This window comes from Chionomys nivalis, chromosome 13, assembly GCF_950005125.1.
Source record: "Chionomys nivalis chromosome 13, mChiNiv1.1, whole genome shotgun sequence".
Taxonomy (NCBI): domain Eukaryota; kingdom Metazoa; phylum Chordata; class Mammalia; order Rodentia; family Cricetidae; genus Chionomys; species Chionomys nivalis.
This window is the reverse complement of record NC_080098.1, coordinates 76,214,761-76,238,713: the sequence shown is the minus strand read 5'-3', so window position 1 is coordinate 76,238,713 and position 23,953 is coordinate 76,214,761. Positions and strand designations below refer to the sequence as shown.

General features: G+C 42.1%; 1 protein-coding gene across 1 annotated transcript in view; it reads left to right on the top strand.

Moving 5' to 3' along the window:
* Positions 1–23,731, top strand: part of Fam240b (family with sequence similarity 240 member B) — a 37,252-nt gene extending 13,521 nt beyond the window's left edge. The window contains exons 3-4 of the mRNA XM_057788085.1: positions 20,780–20,924; positions 23,374–23,731. Of these exons, the coding sequence (XP_057644068.1) occupies positions 20,782–20,924; positions 23,374–23,467 (237 nt within the window). The 5' untranslated portion in view covers positions 20,780–20,781 and the 3' untranslated portion in view covers positions 23,468–23,731. The remainder of the gene's footprint in view (positions 1–20,779; positions 20,925–23,373) is intronic.
* The last annotated feature ends 222 nt before the right edge of the window (positions 23,732–23,953 follow it).

Genomic DNA, 23,953 nt, shown 5'->3' with positions numbered 1-23,953 from the left:
CCAGCAGAAACTAAAGTCTACAAGTGATAAAAAAGCATGCCACTCAGCTTTAATATGTTTAAAGACAAGTTTTATACCAGTGTGAATTGCTGCTTGCATATTTATTGCAGGTTCTGAATTTCTGTCATAAAAAATAATAAAAAACTTTTATTTTCCAGGCTACTGTTTATGATCAACTTGAAATTACAGACAATCCACTGAGGACCTATAAAACATATCTTATTTTTATTTTTGTGAATAGATTACATGTTCTTAAAGTATTTGTGTACTCAATCACTTTCAGTCTCTGATTTCAATGTTTTATTGAAAGCTTGAAAGAAACACAGAGTACATGACAGGAAATTAAGAAGGGCTACAGCCCAAAAGGGCTCCCAGTACCCATCTGGACTTTAGACATTGCTGTCAGTGCGAACAAGAATGTGGGAGCCCATGTAGAATGTACATTCCTCCCCACAACTGGGTCTGTCTGCTGTGTGAGAAGAGGTCAGGGTGTGAGAGCCAAAGTTACATTTTAAGTTTTAATTATTATGTTTTAGAGATCCTTGAAACAAAAATGCTTCTGACCTACAAGCCCATTGCCCAAGGGCAGATAGTTCCTGAAATGCTGGAGGCTGTTGTTTATGGGAGATAACAAGCTACATATTTCACTCCCCTAAACAAGTTTGTTTGACGCATCTGCACTGGGTATATTTGACCACAAGTGCGTGGGAGGTACATAGGCAGGATATGGGTCAGGATATTTGCTTGCTCATGATTGGACCTGACAGAAAGTACAATGAATTATGGATTTTCCATCTTAAACCCTTGCCATACTTGATTCTGGGCCATTTCCCAGGAAACTGGGTATGGACCTGGCCAGAGCCTATCCACCTGACCAGCATTTAATTAAAACTTGCTTTAAATTTGGCTTCAAACTGTGGTAGTGATCTTATTCTTACCATTGGGTTTGTGTGCAGCCTATGGACTCTCTTCCAAGAAATCCAGTCTTATCTGAGTTCAGAAAATAAGAAACTTTATTAATAAAATTTTGTCATAATTTCCAAATGGTGATGAAGTTATAAAACTTGCTTAGAAAAATATAAAAAAAAATCTTTCATGTTAGATATGTTTTATTTCCAATGCGACTCCTGCTAACTATAGCTAATAGTATTTAAAATGGGATATTTTAAAAGCAGGCACAACAATAATAGTAGTTAGCATGTTTTCAAGTGAGAGACACTAATGAACACTAACAAAAATAGTTTCATACAACCATCCCTGATGATGCTCTTTTTCCTTATAAAATTATAGTTTTAGAAATTTGCATCAAATATTTATTTTGTTAGACCACTGTTGGAGTTAAAATCAGGAAGGGTGGAGGGGAAAGCAAGAGGAGAGATCTCTAACCATGAGCTTCAGATTCTTCCCTCAGAATTTAAGATTCACCAGGTAACTAGTTTCCCTTATAGTTTGTCTTTAATCTCTTGATTTAAAAACGAGATTTAGATGGGTGTGGTGGTGTACACCTTTAATCCCAGGACTGGGGAAGTAGATGCAGGCAGATCCTTGTGAGCTCAAGGCCAACCTTGTCTATATAACAATTTCTAGGCCAGCCAGAGTTACTGGCAAAAACCTGTCTCAAAACAAACAAACAAACAATAAAAATTTAAAAATAGGATTTAACTCAGCAGCACTATTAACAGATTTCTTAGCAACTGAGAGATGAAGGTCAGGAAGCAATCAGGGCCAGAGTAGGGTGTTTTCTGTCACAGCATGATGACCAAGTTCTCAAATACGCCAATAGCAGTAGGACCTGTGCTCTAGGTAGTTTCAAGTCTTTTCAATCTACATCGACCTCTAGGACTAGGGCATAGTGAGCAGGGAGACAAGAGATGGAATTCATTAGCCCTTCTTCAGTAGGGCACACAGTTGTGTGTTGGAAGGCCTCACTAGTCAGAGGTCAAAGTCTATCATGGCCTGGCAGCTTTTTCCAAAGCTCAGAAACATGAGAACTCTTTCCCCAGAGAGATTTCCTGCTCTCTACCTGCCCTTATCTGGAGAATGTCCCTGGGCACAGAGGACATTATCTGAGAGCTTTCTCTAGGCCTGAATGCCTGGTTTATCTTTAGCAGACACCATCACCAGGGCCCCAGGAGGCAAGCAAGCCATCCACATGAGCCTGTTCCTCACCCCCTTTGGTTCTTCAATTCCACCTCTTTCCACAGAACATCAACCAGTTTGCTTTTCTCTCCCATTTCTCCACCTTATATTTGCTCATCATAATGGTGTCTGTCCACCCGGATCCTTATGGTGCCAGGCGGGCCTGTGGATGTCTTTCACCCACCTGGGCTGTCTGTGTCACCTTTAATGTAATTGGCAGTAGGGATCTGGAGATTTTTTGGTGAGATAATAGTTCAGAGCACGCATCAGCTCTTGGGGTTCCATATTTCTTGCTTATTGTTGGACAGTGTTATCCAAGAGGACCTTTCAAGTACTGTTATCAGGCACAAAAAAAAAAATGTAAAAAGCCACAGCATGCTCAATGTGATATTTGGGACACTGCCTAAATTTTTAATACTTTCTCAAAGCACACCTAGATTCATGAACAACTGAAGACTTATAAACTCAAGGCTTCATATACAACCATGACCAGTCAGTAGTTGTTCTAACTTCTATTAATCCAGGCTTAAAAATAACAAGGAGAAAAAAATAATTGTATATAGTCTTTGAAATTTTCATACATGTATATGATGTATTTTTATCTTATCCACCCCTACTTCCTCCCTCTAACTTCCCCCCAGGACCTACCAACCGGCCTCCCTCCCAACTTCAAGTCATTTTTAAAATTCTTTAACTCTATAAATAACCTACTGAGGCCAATGAGTGCTGACCATGTGCAAATGGTCTTTTCTAAAAATCTAAATGAAGAGGCTCCATAAGCAATCACACACCACAGAAAGGCTTCAGATTTAGTCCAGGCTAGTTACTAAGTAAACACAACTCCCAACTGCACTCTGCTTCTGCATGCTGTCACGGTGGGTGATCGTGATGTGAACAGAGCCCAGCAGATGCTGAGCACAGTGCAGATTCACAGAGGAAACACTTGCTGAGCAAACACGAGCTCCTCAGCACTGCACCCCTGACATCCACTCCATCCAGCTGACAGTCTCAGGCAGTCTGAGACCTTCTTGGCCACTCAGCCTCCAGTGCAGTCCTCTTCTCTCTTCTCCCCTCCCCCTCTCTCCTTTTTCTCCTCTCCTCCCTTACAAACCATTTCCTTGCCCTGCTCCCCTCTCCACCAAGACAAATTCTGAGGCTGCTTTCTCTTCCACAGCTCTCTCCCACAAATGCTTCTCTTTCAAAGCCAGATAATTTGTGGGGTTTTTTAGTCCCTGCTTCTATTAGTCTTTTCCTTAGGGTATGTCCCTTCTGGTCCATAATTAACATTTGACACCATTTCTATCTATTTTATAGAGCCTTATCTCAGTATCCTTTTCTTACTTTCCTCCTTAGATGCCATATTTATAAGACTTCATCAACAGCTTTCTTCTGACTCAGTGAGGAATGTGTACACTTTGAGAGTGTTTTTCTCTGACAGGTAAGGGATTCCTAAATCCTGTTCCATGTCCTTTAGTAAGCTAAGAGTGCTCGTCAGACTTCATTCCTTTTCTATGGAACCTGCTCATTTACTTTAGAACTAGTATTAGTTCTTCTCACAGCTGTGCAACATACCTGATCAGAAGCAACTGTGGGAGTGGATGCTTATTTTGGTCCATCATGGTTTGTAAAAGCACAGCTTACAGAAGCAGGAAGCTAACTGGTCAGATGCACACACAGTCAGGAAACAGAGAGTGAACAGGAAAACAGAGATGTAAAGCCTCACGTCCTCTCTTGACCTACTTCTTCCAATAAAACTCCACATCCTAAAGGATCCACAACAGTACCGCCAGCTGAAGACCAGCTGGAACACATGAGCCTATCAGGTGTGCTTTGAATTCAAATCACAGCAGATTTCTAACCTGTCTTTCCTTTATTTTTACAATTCAGAGATTTTGCCAGGATATTTCTAAGTGGGATTGTTTTGTTTTTCATTAAGTCTACCCTGGGAATGGGTGGATTTATTCACCCTAAAGACTTCCATTAGGAAACTTCCTTCTACTATATGCTAAACAATTACTTTTCTTCCATCTGTTCCTTCTTTTGTTTTTTTTTTTTTTTTGACTTCTGATTCACTGTGATTTGTATGTTGCCATAGGTTCCAATCGTCCTTATTTTCTGTTTGTGGTATTTCAGTTTTATTAACCACAGTTGGTCTCTGGTCCACTCCAGAAACCACTCTGTTTTTATAACAGATGAACTGATATCTTGATGTGTTCAAAAGTTATGCTTTTTGAGTTCCAGGATTTTTTTTTTTTCTGTACTAAGTTCTCCTTGGGAGTTCTCTCTGCTTCTGCGCAAGTTCACTTCAGGCTGTGGAAACTGGCTGTGTCTTCCCTGCACAGACTGCTTCATGACTTCTACATCAGAATTGATATGTGATTAGGAGCTAATTAGAAGAAAATAGTGAGGATATAGATCTAAGCTGTATTTTCACAACAAGCACATGGCCTCCTACCTGGTCTAGGAGACTGATGAGATGAAAAATGGGGGCTAAAGTTAGGAGGACCTTAGGCACAGACATTAAACTGTTATTTCATATGGACCTCCCATCCTTTGACTGGGCTGTTCTTCCAGTCGGTAGTTGATTCTTTAGCCTACAAACATCAAGCTATTTGTGCAACTGCAAACAACAAAATGATAGTCAGGCATCTGTGGCTGATTCTATTGCATGTGCTGAGCCTAGAAAAAAAAACTACCTCTTCAAGCTGAAGGGCGTTGAGGATATATCTCTCCTTCTTTGGTTCTTTGGACTCAATAATGGATCTTGCCCAGTTAGGGAACTGTAACATCACAGCCCATCACTGCAGCTCTGTCAGGCTGGTGTTCCCAGAGAGCCCCACCATCACCTCCCCACCAAGAAGAATAGATGGAACGTTTGCAGTGTAGTCACTGCCCAAGAGAAACAAGGCTTCTCTCTGACTCCAGTCACATCCCCACAGGCCCTTAAATGAAGTGGCAGTCTGCTTCTCTGGCACTACAGGAGAATTTATAGAATCAAATAGACTCCCAAATTCTTAGAGTGTCATAAAAAGGGGTCTAGAAGAGATACGGTCAGGAGAATGCATGAAGACTGGTCACTGCCTCCCCAAATTCAGGGCTGCCTTCTCGTGACCACACATCACTCAGGGATTGTTAACTCATCCAGCCTGAAAACCAACACTCTTCTATTATCACATTGTGATGGTTTGAGAGAAAATGGCCCTGAAAGGGAGTGTACTATTAGAAGCTGTGATCTTGTATAGCAGACATGGTCTTGTTGGAGGAAGTGTGTCACTTTTGGGATGGGTTTTGAGGTCTCCTATGCTCAAGCTACTCTCAGTGTCTCAGCACTTCCTGTTGCCTGCATATTGAGATGTAGCCAGCATCATGTCTGCCAGGATGTCATCATCTCTCTGCCATGATGATAATGGACTGAACCTCTAAAAAATGTAAGCCTCCCCAATTTAATGGTTTTCTTTATAAGAGTTGCCATGATCATGGCATCTCTTCACTGCAAAAGAAACCCTAACAAAGACACACAGGATGATTGACTATCTTCTCAATTCTTCGCTGATGCATCCAGGAATATTTCATTTACTCAGTTTTTCCCACATGGCTTGTGGATTGTGAAATATAAACAAAAATTGTAGGTTCCCACCCTGATTACTCTAAAGTTATTATTGTTATTATTTTCACAGACTAAAGTGGTAGGGTTTTTCATTTAGTTAGTCCTAGTGAGTAGTTTTTTCTCTTTATCAGTTTTTATGACTAGTAAAAGTAAAAAATAATACATCTACAAATAAAGAAAAGAATGAAAGGGGATGGAAAAATGGATCAGTGGACCAGAGTTCAGTTCTAAGAACCCAGGATAAACTGCTCACAACCATCTGTAAGTCAAGCTCTGGGGGACTTGAGGCCCTCTTCCAGGTTCCATGGGTGCCTGCAGCCACCTGCCATACACAAGTACATGTACATAAATAAACAATAAAATAATTTTTTTCTTAAAGAATTAAAACTATTGATTGTTAACAATTTTGATAAAACCACCATGATCAAATGAGGTATGTAATACTCCATTTTATATACACTCAACATAAGTATGTAAGTGTTCAATATATGTATGTGTATATTGTACACCTATTCATGTAAATGCAACTAGGCAGGTTCTTGATTATTTCATTGCTATTTGTCTTAACAGCCAATACTATGACATAAATAAACACTATCAGATTTTTAAAAGATCCATCTATGATTGACATTTGGAAAATATTAGGGGACTCTACAATATACACCCTTGAAAAACATACATCTTGTATTATGTAAGATGTTCACAAGAAAGTGTGCCATAAAGACTGAGATTCATGGGAACTCCATAATTTTCTTCTAACTATTAAGTTTTTTTAAAAGGTAAAAAGCTAGGCATAGTGGCACATACCTTTAATCCCAATGCTTGGGAGGCAGAAGCATGCAGATCTCTGTGAGTTTAAGGATAGCCTGCTCTAGATGACAAGGGCTATGTAGACACACACACACACACACACACACTAAAGGTTTTAAAAATATTTATGAATCCCCAATCACTGCTAGATGTCTAGACTGTGTAGGTACTAACCCCATCTCAGCACATGCCCAAGGCACATTAGCATCCTCCATAAATAACTTCCTATGGATAGTTCTTCTCTGAGCCACTTTCTGCTTTTCACACTTGGTTGAAGACAGATGACACAACCCAAAAGATTCATGTGTTTGGATCTGAAGTCGTCACATAAGCCAGTTAAAAGAAGACTTCAATCTTACCTTCAGGACAGTTTTCACCTAATCCATCCAAGGTCAGGATGTCCTTTCAACAGGAGACTGTTATTGCCATTAATTCTGAGACCACTGTTTCCTATCATGTTCACTCAGACCACGCCTCCACCTTCGGGAAACTGTGGTGAATTCTGAACTAGAGGCCGGGAGTATAAACTAAAATCCATTTCTATTTACGAACACCCCTTCTAAGCTTTTCTCTCAGGCCACACCCACACCTAGCGACCTATCATAGGTAGGAGGCACAGGCACACTTCTGATGAGTAAGGAGAGATAAGGTGTGTTTCTAACAGTCTCAAAAGGTGCTTTTTTGAGACATCGTGGTCTTGGCAGCTCAGTGAAGTGGTTCATGTGGAAAAACACAAGTTTTCTGTAAAGGACAAGCCTCTACTAAATTCCATTCTAGACAATTCCTAAATGAACAGATATGTGTGTCAGCACTAAGGCATGATTTACAAAACCAGGCAGAGCTAGAACTAAAGCCGGGTGTTCAAACAAAACCTTATGCATGGGTTTCAGAGCCACATGATTCACAAGAGCCAAGAAAGTGGAAATAATTCGGTTGTCTGTCAATCAATGAAATAAGAAATAAAACACGGAGTGATTTAGGGCTGTAGCTTCTTAGCAAGAGAGCACCTGCCAGCATCGTGAAGACCTAGGTTCAGTTTCCAGTACCACCAAAAGAAAAGTTTTACTTGTATATTGCAAATAAAATAAAATATAAGGTATATCCATACTTGGGCTCAAAATAAAGTTCAAATGTGAAAATCAGAACTAAATCTCCAGTTCCACAATAAGAACAAAGGACTTCTGCAATTACAGTCTTGTCATGCCAAAGAACTACACATGGAGCAACATCTTGAAATCTTGAAGTGGGTGCCTGCATGTAGATTTGAAGTGGCGTCTTTTCAGCTGGGTGAACCTGCTTTTCTCTTAACCCCCTTTGGGCATTAACTGGGTCACAGACCACGACTGTTATCAATGTTCCACCTTCCAAAAGGAGGGTCCTACAAAGGTTCTGACATGAGCATATGTCTATCATTTCTTCATCTTTCAAATAAACCCTGTTGATTTGAAAATGGGTGGAAACGCTGTGAGCTTTTGTCTGAGATATGAGCCTTCCTATAACTGAACAATGAGAGCATTTAGGCAAGAAAATAAGAGTTAGGCACCTTGGGTTCAGATTCTAATACTGCTATTACTTGGTTAAGTGATCTCATCTCTCTGAATGAGACAAGAGGATCTGAGTTTGAGACCAGCCTGGTCTACAGGGCAAGTTCCAGGACAGGCTCCAAAACTGCACAGAGAAACCTTGTCTCAAAAAAAAAAAAAAAAAGTTAATTGATGTGGGAAGTCCTTCTGTATATATGTTCCTTTTATTGGTTAATGAATAAAGCTTTTTCGACCAGTGGCTTAGCAGAGTAAAGCCAGGTAAGAAATCCAAAAAGTGATATAGAGAGTAGACGGAGTCAAGGAGACACCATGTAGCTGCTGAAGGAGAAAGATGCAGCCAGAACCTTACCTGTAAGTCACAGCCTCATGACGATACACAGATTAATAGAAATGAGTTAATTCAAGATATAAGAGGTAACTAGAAATATCCCTGAGTCATTGGCCAAAAGGTGTTGTAATTAATATAGTTTCTGTGTGATTATTTGGGTCTGGGTGCCTGGAAAACAAAAGAGCAGTCTCTGCCTACAACAAATGATTAGATGATAGATGATTGATAGATAGATAGATAGATAGATAGATAGATAGATAGATAGATAGATAGAGATAGATAGATAACTAATAGATAGATAATTAATAGATAGATAGATGATAGATGGATAGATAGCAGATAGATAGATAGATAGATAGATAGATAGATAGATAGATAGATAGATAGATAGATGATAGATGGATAGGTAGCAGATAGATAGATAGATAGATAGATAGATAGATAGATAGATAGATAGATAGATAGATGTTTGTAGAAGTCCAAAGTATGGTAGCAGCCCATAAGAAATATTTTTATGTTTCTTGAACTTTTTCTTATGGCTTCAAATAAGAATGAAAAGTCTCATATAATCAACATAGTTGTCGGAACTTTTGTACCATATGATAAAGAAGAGACAAGAAAGAGGGAAGAGGGAAGAAGGCAAGGGATGAAGGAAAGGAGAGGGCAGGGAGGGATTGAGGGGCAAGAGGAGAAGGAAGAGGAGGGGAGAAAAGGAGAGTAGAGAGGGAAATGAGAAAGAAGGCAATTATCTTACAGTGATTTGCTATTCGCTACTTAGTTTTACTGCATTTCTTAAGTAGAAATATATATATATATAAATGTAAAATATTAACATTCATTTGAAGTTTTAAGATATACATCTAAACTTCATCGTGAATCTCATTGTGGCTCCAATGAATACTTTAGAAATGTTTTCATTGAGGAGGATTTTTTTAAATTGTTTTTAAAAGTTATGTTTTCAAACATAACTTTTTAAAAAATCTGTTGTAAAGCTTATTTCTGCTATTAAATTAGGCATCTAGTTTACAGTAAGTGGCTTATTAAGATACTTTTACAGACTCAACATTAAATATTATCACTTCAGTAAGCTAAAATCTGCATATCAGTGCTGGATGAATTGTCATATGTTATGTAAGTTGCAAATTTATAGCCCACTGTACCATGTAGTGGGTTTGCAATTAGCAGAAGAGTCAAAGGATTTGATGAAAACCGGGGCTATTTCTGTGACCAGATTAGTGACAGTTCCAAATGTTTTTCCTAAGGACAAAGTGTGCTCCTCTGTGATGGGACAAGAGCCACTCTAAAAGGAGAAGTCTATCTCACTTGGATGCATTTGACTGGAAAACACTCTCCAGCGGTCAATTCCTTCTCCAGCTGGTAGAGTGCTAGCAGGCCGTGATATGTCATCACCGATTCTATTCAAGGATTAATGGCTCCAAAGAACAAGATGCCTCACTAAGTCTTCCTGTAAGATTATACCCAAGTGTGGCTTGTCCCACCATTCCAGTCCCCTTTGCACACTAAGGGGCAGAGGGTGGCTTTTCACGAGTCACAGAGCAACAGGGCACATGGGTAATCCGTACATGTTCTAAACCACCTCTCTAGGTTCAGGCCAAGTCATAGCGTTCATGAGAAACTGCCAAAACAGAAGCTTGCCTGCTCAGGGGCAGGCAGGGGAGGGAGAGATGGGATTTCTTTAGAACCATCTCTCACCATGAGGGAAGGCTACAGTGTCCCTGGAGAAATAGTGCCTGATTCTACTAATTTGGCTCAAATGACCTTGAAAGACTGAGGGATTTCTGTTACTCCCTCTACTCCATATATAAAAGCTCCAACAATGAAGTTTCAGAATAGCGCCTGTGGCTTTTGCAAAGCGGAGCTGAGGAGGCCAGAACCAGAACGCTTGCCCTTCTTTGCAGCCTAACAGGATATCAGCTCATCTGCGATTCATCTTTAAGGTACGATGCGTTGAGCTTGTGTTGTCAGGTGGGACCAGCCCACTGCAGCCAGTTGAGATGTCTTTGGTGAGTTGAGGTTTTGTTTTGGGTCGTCCCCCCGCCCCAATCTCTGATTTTCTTTTCCCTAAATGTCAGTGATTAGTGAATTTCAAGCTCAAGGGTGTGAAAAAGCCAATCAGTATCGATCTCACAAAGTGAGGCTCTGTGAAGATTAACCAAAATAAGGAATATATCTCATGTTGATTGATGGATAAACAGTACTGAAAAACATTTGTTAGAGGTTCCAGACCACAGAAGCTCCTCGGGGAGCCAATAAATAGGAGGATTAAAAATTAATTTGAGGTTTTTACTTGACTGAGTAACCTAAGACTTAGAAAATTAAGCTGGAGAATTTTTGCTTGTTTCTGTTTTTACAATTGGCCATTCTGTGTTCCTTCATTGCAAAGATAGGAACGCATGTGTCCTCCAAAGTCAACTTGCAACAAATGTTACTTGTCTAAGTGGCTGTTTAGTGTAAAGCTGCAAGTGAGTTGTACAACTCTTAAGGGGACGTTAATCAGTAAATGAAATTTAAGAATCAACTGTTGAAACCTAGCAGGGGGACAGCCACTTACTCACACAAGAGCAGTCTTTTTTGCTATGGGTCATTGGTACCATTTGCCCTTCCCATATATGCAAGACAGCCAGATAGTCTCATGTGGAAAGTAAAAAAATGAAACCTACAATTTTCTATTCCCTAGATCTTGCAATTTCCTTAACTATTCAAGTCAGGGGGACCCCAGAGAACACACATCTCAATTCATAATGAGGCGATGGAAGTATTTTTCCCAAAATTTAAAAGAAAATGTCTTTCTCTTAAATTATAGATCAATAAGCCCTATAAAATAAAAAGGTATTTTAAAACTAACTATAGCCTGAGAGTGTAGCTTGGTTAGTAGGCTGCTCGTCTAAGATACACAAGACTCTAGGTTTGATCTCCGACATTGATAAAAAGACAGATGGAAAGGAAGGAAGGGAGAACTACATGCTGATAACAATATGGTAAGCATAGATCATTTTGCTTTTATTACTTAAAGTATTTCATTCAAAAGTAGGAGAAATTGGATTTACATTTGACCATTTAGAAACCTATTTGCTATTAGAATTTTGAATATTTCTTGCTACTTAAATGGGATTTTGTGTCTTTCCTATTAGCAAAAATGTGCAGTGAAGTTGGTTAAAGTCTGTGTTTACTAGTACAAACGATGGTCGTTCCTTTTTATGGATGCAGCATAATTAAACTGTGACACATATTGATTGCCTGTCTAGGAGTCTGGCCTGGTGCGGTTCTTTATCCATTTAAGATGTGTTGAGTGACAGCTATGTTGGGCATGCTGGAGTGGCGCATTCAGGTGTACTCTCTTGAATCTGCGCTGTCTTTCCACTGAGGGGCAGATGGTTGAACAGCCTGGTTTTTCTGCCATAGGGAGAGGGGCAAGATGGAAGTAATCTATAAAAGAGACTTATCCACGTATGCAGAAAAATTAATGATCATATGAACTACAGGGACAATGAGAGGTTACATAGTAAACATTTCGTGACTCCAACCTGTAAATGATACTTGCAGGAGCTTATGCTTCAGGCTACACCTGGCGGTGTGAACAAAACATATCACCAGCCCAGATGTTTGTTTACTTGTTGCAGTAGACCCAACCAGGAATTAGTTAAATGTCTATCAATACATGAATGGTTAAATAAGTTATAGTATATCTGCTAACAGTTTACTATGCCTCTGTGGGATCGACATGCAAATAAGTACTAAAGTGAGAAAATCAAAGCCCATGCACACATTGGTCTTGCTTGGAGAGAATACACACATATGTGCATCTATACGCTTTCATTAAAATTGAAACACCAATAAGGCATTGGTAACAGTGGTTGACATTAGTCAGTGTTGCTGGCTGCAAGGAGATAGGAGAGAAAGACTTTTTCTCCTTTTTTTTTTCTTTTTCTCTTTTTTGGGGGACAGGGTTTCTCTGTAGCTTTGAAGCCTGTCCTGGAACTAGCTCTTGTAGACCAGGCTGGCCTTGAATTCACAAAGATCCACCTGCCTCTGCCTCGATTAAAGGCATGCACCACCACTGCCCAGCAGGGAAAGGCTTTTATAATTAGCTTTATAACCTTCAGTAATTATTGAAATATATTATCATATGCATGCAACTTTTTAGTGATCTTAAGGAGATCTCTATGAACTTCATAGCCCTTTCAGAAACTATTCTGAAGATTTTAAGAAGAAAGATTGAATAAATCATAGTTTACAATAGCTTTCACATGCCTCTTCAGACACAAGGACTAACACAGCAAAAAAGGGAAGAGAGGAGTACCCTAGAGAGTCTCCAGGCCAGGAAGGGACATCAGGTGCTTCTGGGAGTCCATGGGTTTTTTTTTTCCTTGTATCATTTCCTCCTATGCAGCCCCAGTGATTATGCTAAGGGCCTTGTCCCTGGGCCAGCTCACATTGGTTCCTCTGCCTTCTGTCCTCAATCTGTTGCATTTAGCCACTCCTGCTTCCCGTGTGTCCCTTGGGGTTCTGATGAATCCCTCTGTTATTGATTAAAATGATCTATCCAATCTATTCAGAAAGCAGGCCCTGTGATTTGGTGTGGGACAGTGGGGGTGCCAGGATTAATCTCACTAAACAACACCATAAGGCACTGAGATGCCTTCCTTACAGATACTCCATTCCGGTGTCTATGTCTCTCTGTGTGTTGTGTCCTTGTGTACAATGGCCAGTAGAGGACATCAGGACAACACCATAAGACAATGAGATGCCTTCCTTACAGATACCCCATTCCAGTGTCTATGTCTCTCTGTGTGTTGTGTCCTTGTGTACAATGGCCAGTAGAGGACATCAGGACAACACCATAAGACAATGAGATGCCTTCCTTACAGATACCCCATTCCAGTGTCTATGTCTTTCTGCGTGTTGTGTTCTTGTGTACAATGGCCAGTAGAGGACATCAGGTGTCTGGCTCTATACTCATAGTTTTATTCGCTTGAGACAGGATCTCTCACTGAGCCTTAAACTATACATTTCAGACTGGGATGGCTTGCAAGTGAACCACCCCACCCTATCCCACCAGGGATCTGATTGTCTTTGTCCCTCATTGCTGGAGTTACAGGCACAAGCAGCTATTCCCATCTTCAGCATGGGTACGGAGAATTCAAACAGAGGTCCCTGTGTTTGTGCAGCAAGAGTTCTCACCTACTGAGTCATCTCCCTAGGCCCCAATTTTGCTGGGGTTTTTTTTTCACCTGCATTCTGGGCACTGAATGTACATTCTAGTGTTTACAGGGCAAGTACTTTACCAACTGAGTGATCTCCTCAGCACCCCCAGATTTTTTTACAAGAACTGTTAAGATCAGAGTGGCTGAAGTCCATTGTCTCAGAGGAGATGTGTAGCCTCTTATCATTATTCCTATGGAAAAAATAATGGCATTGACTAGTGACAGTTAAGCCATTGGGCTGGAAGTTTGAGGAAGGAAACTAAGAGACGGTGTTTAAAGAGCAAGCAAGATTTATTAAAACAGAAGAACAGTTTCCTGAAGTAGAAAGGAGAGTGGAAAAGAAAATGCCACTGAGATTCCAGGAGCTTTGCCATCTTCCCAACCCCCGGAGAAAGCAGGAGGATCAAGCAATGCCTTTCCACTGCCACTTGAGTGCAGATGAAGTATATGATTGATGATTTTCACTGGCTCTACCCAGGTAGTTCCAGAGACAGTAAGTCACAGCTGACAGGAAAACAGAATGGACCCATTTGAGACCTGTTTCTTGCCTTAGACCTATGTTTTCCTAAAATCACTACCAATTCTTTTTCATTTTTGATACAAGATCTCAAGAACTCTGTGCTGGCTTCAGACATGCTCGGTAGTGAAGGATGACCTTAAACTTCCGGTTCCTAGCCTCTCCTTCACACATGACTGTGGTGGCGCAAATGAATGTAGACAGATTATACAGATATATACAGCTTTAATAAGGAAATAGACTTACAGGACCACAGGTTCCCGCAGAGTACTGGAAAAGCGGAGCAAAAGAAAAAGGGGCTGCTGGGCTCACGCCCGGCAGATTTATCCGTAAACATTAGCCCGAGGCGAACACGCCCCCAATGGGTGGGGCTATGTCCCTACACATGACATTTGTGGTGATTCATGTGGTGCTAGGAATTGACCACAGGGGTTCACGTATACTAGGCAAGCTATACTAGACAAGCACTCTACCAAAGTAGCTACATTCCCAGTTCCCAATTTCATTTCTTGTAGACCCAACCTGACAATGCCAGCCACTATTGTGCTGCTCACAATCAGCACAGTAAAGGAAGTAGAGAGTATAAAACATATTTTAAGAGAGAGAAGGAAACTAGAAAGAAGACCTGGTCTAAATCAAAGGGCACTTTATGGTATAGAAGTTGTCAAAGCTTCAGTTTTCCAGCAGCACAAGCAGCTATGAATAACCTGTAAGAGAGTGATGACAGCAATCGTTTTTAGGAGACCAGTCACTTCTTCAGCATGCTCGGCATCACGCAGTGAATGCGATTATTCTGCCTGATCACAGAGAGGGCACAAATCTAGTATCCTAAGTGGCACCAGAAGCTTTGCTAAAGGCATCTGTCCAGGTTCTAACACTGGGCCTTGGACAAAGGGGAAGCCTCTTGTCCCTGTCATCTCAGGTTTTCTAATCCTAATAGCCCAGCAACAGAAATAAATAAACCTTAAGAATGAGCTGAGTCAGTACGCAGCAAAGCATCTGATATCGTGCATAAACCAACGTTGATGAGAGTATATGTTAGGGTGGTTCAAGGTGGTTAACATTTTTTATGCTTGCCATGGGTGAGCAATAGATTGTGAGAATTCTGCAAACATCAATATCATGTCTGAAGAATGATATAGCAGTCCACTTATGAAGTACCATGAGCTGGATCACAACAATTAGTCTCTGTCTCGTGGGTAATGAAACTGGGACTCAGTATGAAAAGCTCATGGTAGTGACCAGCCTAATGTCCTCATTCTTGGTTCCTTCATATATCTGACTGACAAAACACAACCACAGAGTTGGTAAGTGAGTCCTGGGATGGAAGCTGTAGGGAGGACCATGCCCACATGTCCCCTTATAAGACCTCCATTGCCAGCAACTACTGGAATGACAAGCTCTGTTTGGTGAAGTCAGATAGCATTTGTTCAGGTGTGGTATAAGAAAGCTGTTCCAGGACAGCCAGGACTGTTACACACAGAAGCCCTGTCTCAAAAAACCAAAAAAAAAGAAAAGAAGAAGGAGGAGGAGGAGGAGGAGGAGGAGGAGGAGGAGGAGGAGGAGGAGGAAGAGGAAGAGGAAGAGGAAGAAGAAGAAGAAGAAGAAGAAGAAGAAGAAGAAGAAGAAGAAGAAGAAGAAGAAGAAGAAGAAGAAGAAGAAGAAAAAGAAAAAGAAGGTGAGGAGGAAGGGAGGGAGGGAGAGAGAGAGGAGAGAGAGAGAGAGAGAGAGAGAGAGAGAGAGAGAGAGAGAGAGAGAGATTCTCTTTCTCTTCTAACCGGCAAGGGAAAGAAAGCCACAGGGAAGAAGGTGGTCCCTGCCCTTGCTGTTGCGAAGAAACAGGAGGCTAAAAAGGTAGCGAATCCTTTGTTTGGGAAAAGGCCTAAGAACTTTGGCATTGGGCAGGACATCCAGCCCAAAAGAGATCTCACACACTTCATCAAATGGCCCCGCTACATTAGGCTGCAGCGGCAAAGGGCCATCTTCTATAAGCGGCTCAAAGTTCCCCCAGGCCCTGGACCCGCAAACAGCTACCCAGTTGCTTAAACTTGCCCAAAAGTACAGGCCAGAGGCTAAGCAGGAGAAGAAACAAAGGCTGCTGGCCCATGATGAGAAGAAAGCTGCTGGCAAAGAGGATGTCCCAACTAAGAGACCAACCCACCTATCCTTCGAACTGAGAGGGGGGGATGGGGGGGATGGGAGGGGGTGGGGGGTGTTAGTCAGTACAGTCACCACCTTGGTGGAGAACAAGAAGACTCAGCTGATGGTGATTGCCCACGACGTAGACCGCATTGAGCTGGTGGTCTTTCTGCCTGCCCTGTATCGGAAGATGGGGGTCCCCTACCATCAAGGGAAAGGCCAGGCTGAAGCGGCTGGTCCATAGGAAGATGTGTACCCTTGTTGCCTTCACACAAGTTAACTCGGAAGACAAGGGTGCTCTGGCTAGGCTGATCAAAGCTATTAGGACTAATTACAACGAGAGATAGGGTGAGATCCGCCGGCACTGGGGATGCAACGTCCTGGGTCCTAAATCTGTGGCTCGAATTGCCAAGCTGGAGAAGGCAAGGCAAAAGAACTCGCCACTAAACTGGGTTAAATGTACTGCTGAGTTTTCTACACATAAATATAATTATAAACCTTCAGAGAGAGGGAGGGAGGGGGAAGGGAGGGAAGGAGGGAGGCAGGGAGGCAGGGAAGGAGGGAGGGAGGGAGACTTGGGGGGCTAAGAATATTTGCTACTTTTCTTTCAATATGACCAAGTATCTGACAAAAATGCAACTTAAAGAAGAAAGGGTTTTTCCAGGTTTAGAGTTCAAGGGGTTTCAAGCCCTAGTGTCGAAAAGACAAAATAGGAAGAATGTTAGGCACTTGGCCACGTCACTTCAGTAAGCAGGAAGCATATAGCAGACAGGAAGTGATCCACGGTCCCCAGTGACCCATTTCCTCCAGCAATGCTCTACTTCCTAAAGATTCCATAGCCTATCAAAACAGCACCAATCACTGAGGATCAAGTGTTCAAACACGATCAAACCACAATACTAAAGGAAAAAGTTCAAGGTTAGCACTATGGATAGATAATACACCCCAAACCCTGAGGAGCAAAGGGCAGGCTTTGGACTATACTCAGAAAAACCCATCTTTTCTATGATGTAAAGAAAACCCATCTTTTATGGCCAAGATGAGGTTGCACTCGGTTTTGAACACATTGTCTTGAAGCAGTTAGTGCAGGTACTACTCAGGACCACAGGTCAATGCCCACCGTTGCCTTCCTTGTCACTTAGTTCATGACCCCTTCCTAAGGGGAAATTCCTCCATGAAAACAGAACCCCTAAGTTCTTTTTTTTTTTTTCTGAGACAGGGTTTCCCTGTGTATTCTGTAGTTGTCCTGGAACTTATTTTGTAGACCAGGCTGGCCTTGAACTCACAGAGATCTGCCTCTGACTCCCTGAGTGCTGGAATTAAAGACATGTGCCACCACTGCCTGGCTACCCCTAAGTTCTTTCTGACCCAAACAGGCCATCATGCTCCAGATCCCTAATAGTCTCTCATCCAACTTGCCTTGGACAGGCTCAGCCTCAGTTTACCCCTTGGGTATGTGGACATCTATGCTTTTAGCTGATTAGTTTTCCCCAGTTCCTGGATCTACAAATGCCTTGCCTGCTAGACTAGATGTTCTCCATAGCCAACTCACCTTCCAGTCAGCAGAAAAAAGAAAATGTCAGACTTCATGAGGTGACAGCTTGTTGGAGGAGTGAGCCACTTGTTGGTTCCCTGGCCGCCCAGCTAGCTTAGACCCGAAATAACCACACAGAAACCAGCACTGGTTGGCCCATTAGCTCTAGCTTCTTATTGGCTAACTCTTACATCCTAATTTAACCCATCTCCATTAATCTGTGCATCACCACGGGGTCGTGGCCTACCAGCAAAGTTTCAGTGCTTCTTTCTCCAGCGGTGGCAGCTCCATGGCTTCTCTCTGACTCCACCTTCCTTTCTCCCAGCATTCAGCTTGGATTTTTCCCACCTACCTATATTCTGCCCTGCACTGGCCCAAAGCAGTCCTTTATTAACCAATGGTATTCACAGCATGCAAAGGGGAATCCCACATCACAAGCTGGCTGGCTGCCTGCTGGGCTCTCCTCTCTTCTCCATAATGCTGTTTAGCTTAAAATGTCAATTCTAATTTTAAATAAAAGAAAGACATTTCTATGAGTATATATTTGGCCAAACTATCCTTTCTATGAGTACCAAATATGTGATTTGAATTTAAAAGTACTTTAGAAGCAGGGTTTGGAGCTACAACACCGTTAGTGGAATGCTTGCCTGACATGCACAAAGCCCTGGGTTGCAACCCCAGCATCACATAAACCCAGTGTGATGTGCACACCTATAATCTTTGGAAGGTGGAGCAAGAGGATAAGCTTAGCAAATCTGAGGCCAACCTGAGCTAGAAGAGACTCTGTCTCAAAAAAAAAAGTGTTTGTATTAAAGGAATCTATAAACCATATACCTGATGGCTTCTTACTTTGCACCCACATTCCTCCCAGCTCAGCATAACAGTGTTGTGTCTGTCTGTCTGTCTGTCATGTGCTTGTGGACACACATTTATGGAATGCAGGTGGAAGTCAGAGGACAACTTTTAAGAATCGGTTCTGTCCTATCTTGTTGGGGCCCAATGTCTCTTGTTACTTCTTCTGAACTTTATGCTACAGCTATGTAATTCCTCAGGCTTTCTGGTGGCTCTGTTTTCTCCTCTTCCCTTCCTGCCTTAGGAGTGCGAGACTACAGATGTGAGCCATGGCATCTGGCTTTGTACAGGGGTCTCAGCGATCAAACTTGGGTCGTCAGACTTCTGCAGCTAACACCTAGCACTTGTCTTCACTGACCCATCTCTTCAGTTCAAGCAATGAACTGCTTTTCATATGTGCACCCCAAGCAAGTGAAATGCCGTGGATTCTCCTGTAGGTACAACTAAACCCGCAGGGAACTCAAGTGCATGGAGATGCAGGCATTCCGTCTCCTGGTCCTAGGAATAAAAATGTAAAATCTAACCTATTTTTGTTAACAGTTTCTCTTCCAATAAACAATAACTAGAAATATGTTAGAGATCTCCACAATGAATCCATTTTCCAGGAAAAAACTAAGTGGGAGATATGTGTGCCCCTGGAGACAGGAGACTGTGCCGTCATCAGGCTGTAAGACAGCCCAGGTTCACAGACGCTCAGAGCACTGTCCCTGCTCGGAGAGATCTCAGGAAGTCACCAGAGTTGAACAATTCTCTTACCCAGAAAGGGTGAAAATGGTCCTCTCTCCGACCTTCTTTCATTGTCTAGGTCCTGGGATAATTTAAAGGGCAATTTTCATTTCTCAGAAAGTTCTTTTTATAAAAAACAGTCATTTGAAAAGAGTCATTAAATAAATTTGAGAACAAATGAATATCTGTTAAATTCCTCAAGTCACCAAAAATAACAAGACCGAGTTCTTCTCTTAAGGAAACTAGGCCCCACTAAGTCACAAACATCCAAGCATTGAGGTACCTGTCAGTCAGGGGAGAGCGCTGAGATCCTTGGCAGAGAGAGAATGTGAAGTCACTTTGCCTTCTTTAAAGGACAGGAATGTGGAGGGAACTCGAAAGCTGTATGGACAAAATCAACTAATGCCTCTGAGCATCTGCTTCCTCGTGCACAAAATGGGAAATTAATTAGCTCAAGTTAACCATCCATAATGTATGAAGAGAGTCCTCTGTGAAGGTGAGCAGACCTAGGTTTAAACTCGGCTCTGTTTTAGTCACTAGGGAGGCTAATTCTATTGCTCAGCCTCCTCATCTGAACAATGAGTGTAAAACCACCCATCTCACAGAGCAGCACCGATGGACAACAGTACAGTGGGTAGAATGCTTCAAGTGAGGAGCTGGTAGAAACTCATCAGGCAATATGCTTGTTGTGCAAGTGTGAGAAGCTGAATTTGAAACACCAACACCCATGTAAAAGCCAGGTTAGCTCTGTCCCCACATTGGGAGGATGCAAAGACAGACAGGTTCCAGGAACATATTGGCCAAAGAGTTGAGTCAAATAAGTGATCTTTCTAGTGAAAGCCCCTGCCTCAAGAGATCTCTGGTCTCCACATGAGTACACATAGGCAAGTGCACCCACATACACACACGCACACCACACACACACACAATTACAACTGATTCAAAGAAATTTGTTTTTTAAAAAAAATCAATAAATTTGTAGTAGAAGAAAATTGATTGACATCCACAGGTGTCTCATTTGGGTAAAATTTATTTTAATGTCTGTGTTTTAGAATCATTTACATTACTATATTTTTCTATACTTTACAGTATAGCAAAATGCCTAAAAGACAACAAAAAAAGCCAACTGCTTAAGAATAAGATTACCTTCATGGGCTACAGATTTTTCTTTGTTCAACGATTTTCAGAATACTTTTTGCATCATCATGATTATCTTCATCTGCAGTGACAAAAACTGAGTCATTCCATGAGCGTGTGATGACAGGAAAAGTGTCAATTTAAGCTCATCTGGATCCAGGCGCATCCCCAGATCAGGGTGTAACTACTTGCTGGGCTATGCTCTATCTTTCATGTTGCAGGGATGAACAGCCAGTACATGCGCAGGGAAGTCTTCTGCTGTGAGACATGCGATGAGCTCAAAAGCTTCTGGGAAAAGGAGATTAGCAAGCAGACTTGCTACCGAGAACTTGAAGAAGATCGTCAGGAGAGAAGCGCTCTGAGAAAGTATGTGGGTTGCTTTTCTGTCCTGGGTTCCTTGGGAATAAACCAAATGTACAGAGGGGCCCAGTTCTTTTTTCATCACTCACTAGGATAAGACGGTGGGTGGTGGATTCTATATTACAGAGGAAGGAAGCAAGAACAAGATATGGAGGGAAAGAAAGGGGTACACTCATCCATTGCTGGTGGGAATGCAAACTTGTGCAACCACTTTGGAAAACAGTGTGGCAGTTTCTCAGGAATTTCGGGATCAACCTACCCCTGGACCCAGCAATACCACACTTGGGAATATACCCAAGAAATGCCCTATCATACAACAAAAGTATATGCTCAACTATGTTCATAGCAGCATTGTTTGTAATAGCCAGAACCTGGAAACAACCTAGATGCCCTTCAATGGAAGAATGGATGAAGAAAGTATGGAATATATACATATTAGAGTACTACTCAGCAGTAAAAAAAACAATGACTTCCTGAATTTTGCAGGCAAATGGACAGAAATAGAAAACACTATCCTGAGTGAGGTGAGCCAGACCCAAAAAGAGGAACAGGGGATGTACTCACTCATATTTGGTTTCTAGCCATAAATAAAGGACATTGAGCCTATAATACGTGATCCTAGAGAAGCTAAATAAGAAGGTGAACCCAAAGAAAAACATATAGGCATCCTCCTGAATATTAACCTTCATCAGGCAATGAAAGGAGACAGAGACAGAGACCCACATTGGAGCACCGGACTGAAATCTCAAGGTACAAATCACGAGCAGAAGGAGAGAGAGCATGAGCAAGGAACTCAGGGCCGCGAGGGGTGCACCCACACACTGAGACAGTGGGGATGTTCTATCCGGAACTCACCAAGGCCAGCTGGCCTAGGTCTGAAAAAGCATGGGATAAAACCGAACTCGCTGAACATAACGGACAATGAGGACTACTGAGAACTCAAGAACAATGGCAATGGGTTTTTGATCCTACTGCACGTACTGGCTTTGTGGGAGCCTAGGCAGTTTGGATGCTCACCTTACTAGACCTGGATGGAGGTGGGTGGTCCTTAGACTTCCCACAGGGCAGGGAACCCTGATTGCTCTTAGGGATGACGAGGGAGGAGGACTTGATCAGGGGAGGGGGAGGGAAATGGGAGGCAGTGGTGGGGAGAAGGCAGAAATCTAGAAAGAAAGAAAGAAAGAAAGAAAGAAAGAAAGAAAGAAAGAAAGAAAGAAAGAAAGGAAGGAAGGAAGGAAGGAAGGAAGGAAGGAAGGAAGGAAGGAAGGAAGAAAGAAAGAAAGAAAGAAAGAAAGAAAGAAAGAAAGAAAGAAAGAAAGAAAGAAAGAAAGAAAGAAAGAAGATATGGAGGGAAAGAAGTATATTAAACTCACAAGTCCCAGACAGGTGTCGCCACAAATTGCTCAGTACATCAAAGAAGGAGCAGGTTTTAATCAAAACATAGCAGCCAGGAAGAAAGTGTAAGCCATACCCTTTGGTGGATTTCCATGGCAAAGCAGGAGAGGACAGTTAAGTGTTGACTAGTTTGAGCAATCCCAGTGGGCTTCTGACTGGCTAGACACCAGTACTGACTCTGGGATGCTTTCCAAAGGGGAACACAGTGGCTGGTGTAGAAGCTGAATATGGAAAAAGTTGAAGCTACAGACTTGGGTGGAGATGGTTTGGAGATTGGCTGAACCTTTTACTGGAATGAGAATGTAACTCAGTTCTTTACCTAGAATGTACAAAGCCCTGGGTCAGATTCCAGCACCAAAGAAGGTGTGATGCAAACATCTGTAATCCCAGCCCTGGACAGGTTAAAGCAGAAAGTTCAGAAGGTCAAAGTCATCCGCTTAGGCTACATGAGACCCTATCTTATAACACAGGGTGAGGAATTAGTCCTGGAAAGAGCAGTCTTTCTCCAGTCAGGACATTTTTAAAAGAAGTCAGAACATAAAATACAGAAAACCAAAAACCAAGGTTAATAGAACTACTCATTCAATATTGCCAGTCTTCACAGGGTTTCTTGAGTGCATCTATAGCCTGATTCTCACTCAACTGTCAGCACTGCTAATAGTTTCAGCCCAGAGAGCTGCTTGCAGTGGAGGGCCTCCTTGCAGTTTGGAACAAGTTCAGTAGTATTTCTTGCCTCAAAACATTGGCTGTCAGCAGGATTCCCATTCCACACTGTGGTAAAGATGCCTGGAGGGCAAAGTGGTCCCTACTGAGAACCAGTAGCTTACAGATATCAACAATACTTTCTTCAACACAGACAGAATCAAGTTTCAGGTTGTATTGTATGTAGCGCATAGAGCGCAGAGGGGGGGCGCAGTGTACTGCATTTTTTTATTTTCTTTCTGTTCTTTACTCATTCACAACAGTCATGGGCTTCTTTGGACAATATTTATGAATCAGTGGACCAGCAGGCATGGGAACAAATGTACTAACCAACTGCATTGTGGTGTCTCCTCCTCAGGCTTCGAGAAGAATGGAGGCAGAGGCTGGAGAAGAGGCTGAGAATGCTGGACAATCCTGACGAGGAGGGAAAGCAGGCTAACCCCGAGAACTGAGTGTTTCTAGCAAGCCATCAGGGGCATCCTTTCCTAAGAGGAAAAAGACTTCTACCGAGTTAGACTGACTTACTAAGCAGAACTTCCCCTATTTGCTCTCCCATTTGAGAAAGGACATATATGTAAACCCCACCCTGTGCTAATGGGAACTGTTATTCAGCTCAGCACGGCTCCACACAGAGGACAGGGTGGCTGCAGGGGTGGAATGCTTGGATTGTTTAATGCAAAAAACTCTTTGAATTAGCACCCCACCCCCGGTTTCAAAGATCCATGTAGTATAAGCTGGTTCTGCATTCTACCCTCATTTTGAAATCTAAATGCTTTCTCTGAGCTTGCTTGAGGCAATGACCTTGATGGAATCTGGCTTCCCCACCTCTCCAGAAATTGATCACAAATTCTTTGTCTCCTTTCTCCCTTTCTTGTGTATACAGATTTGCCACAGCCTGTCTATATGAAAGTGAAAATCTTTTATGTTGCAAAATGAAC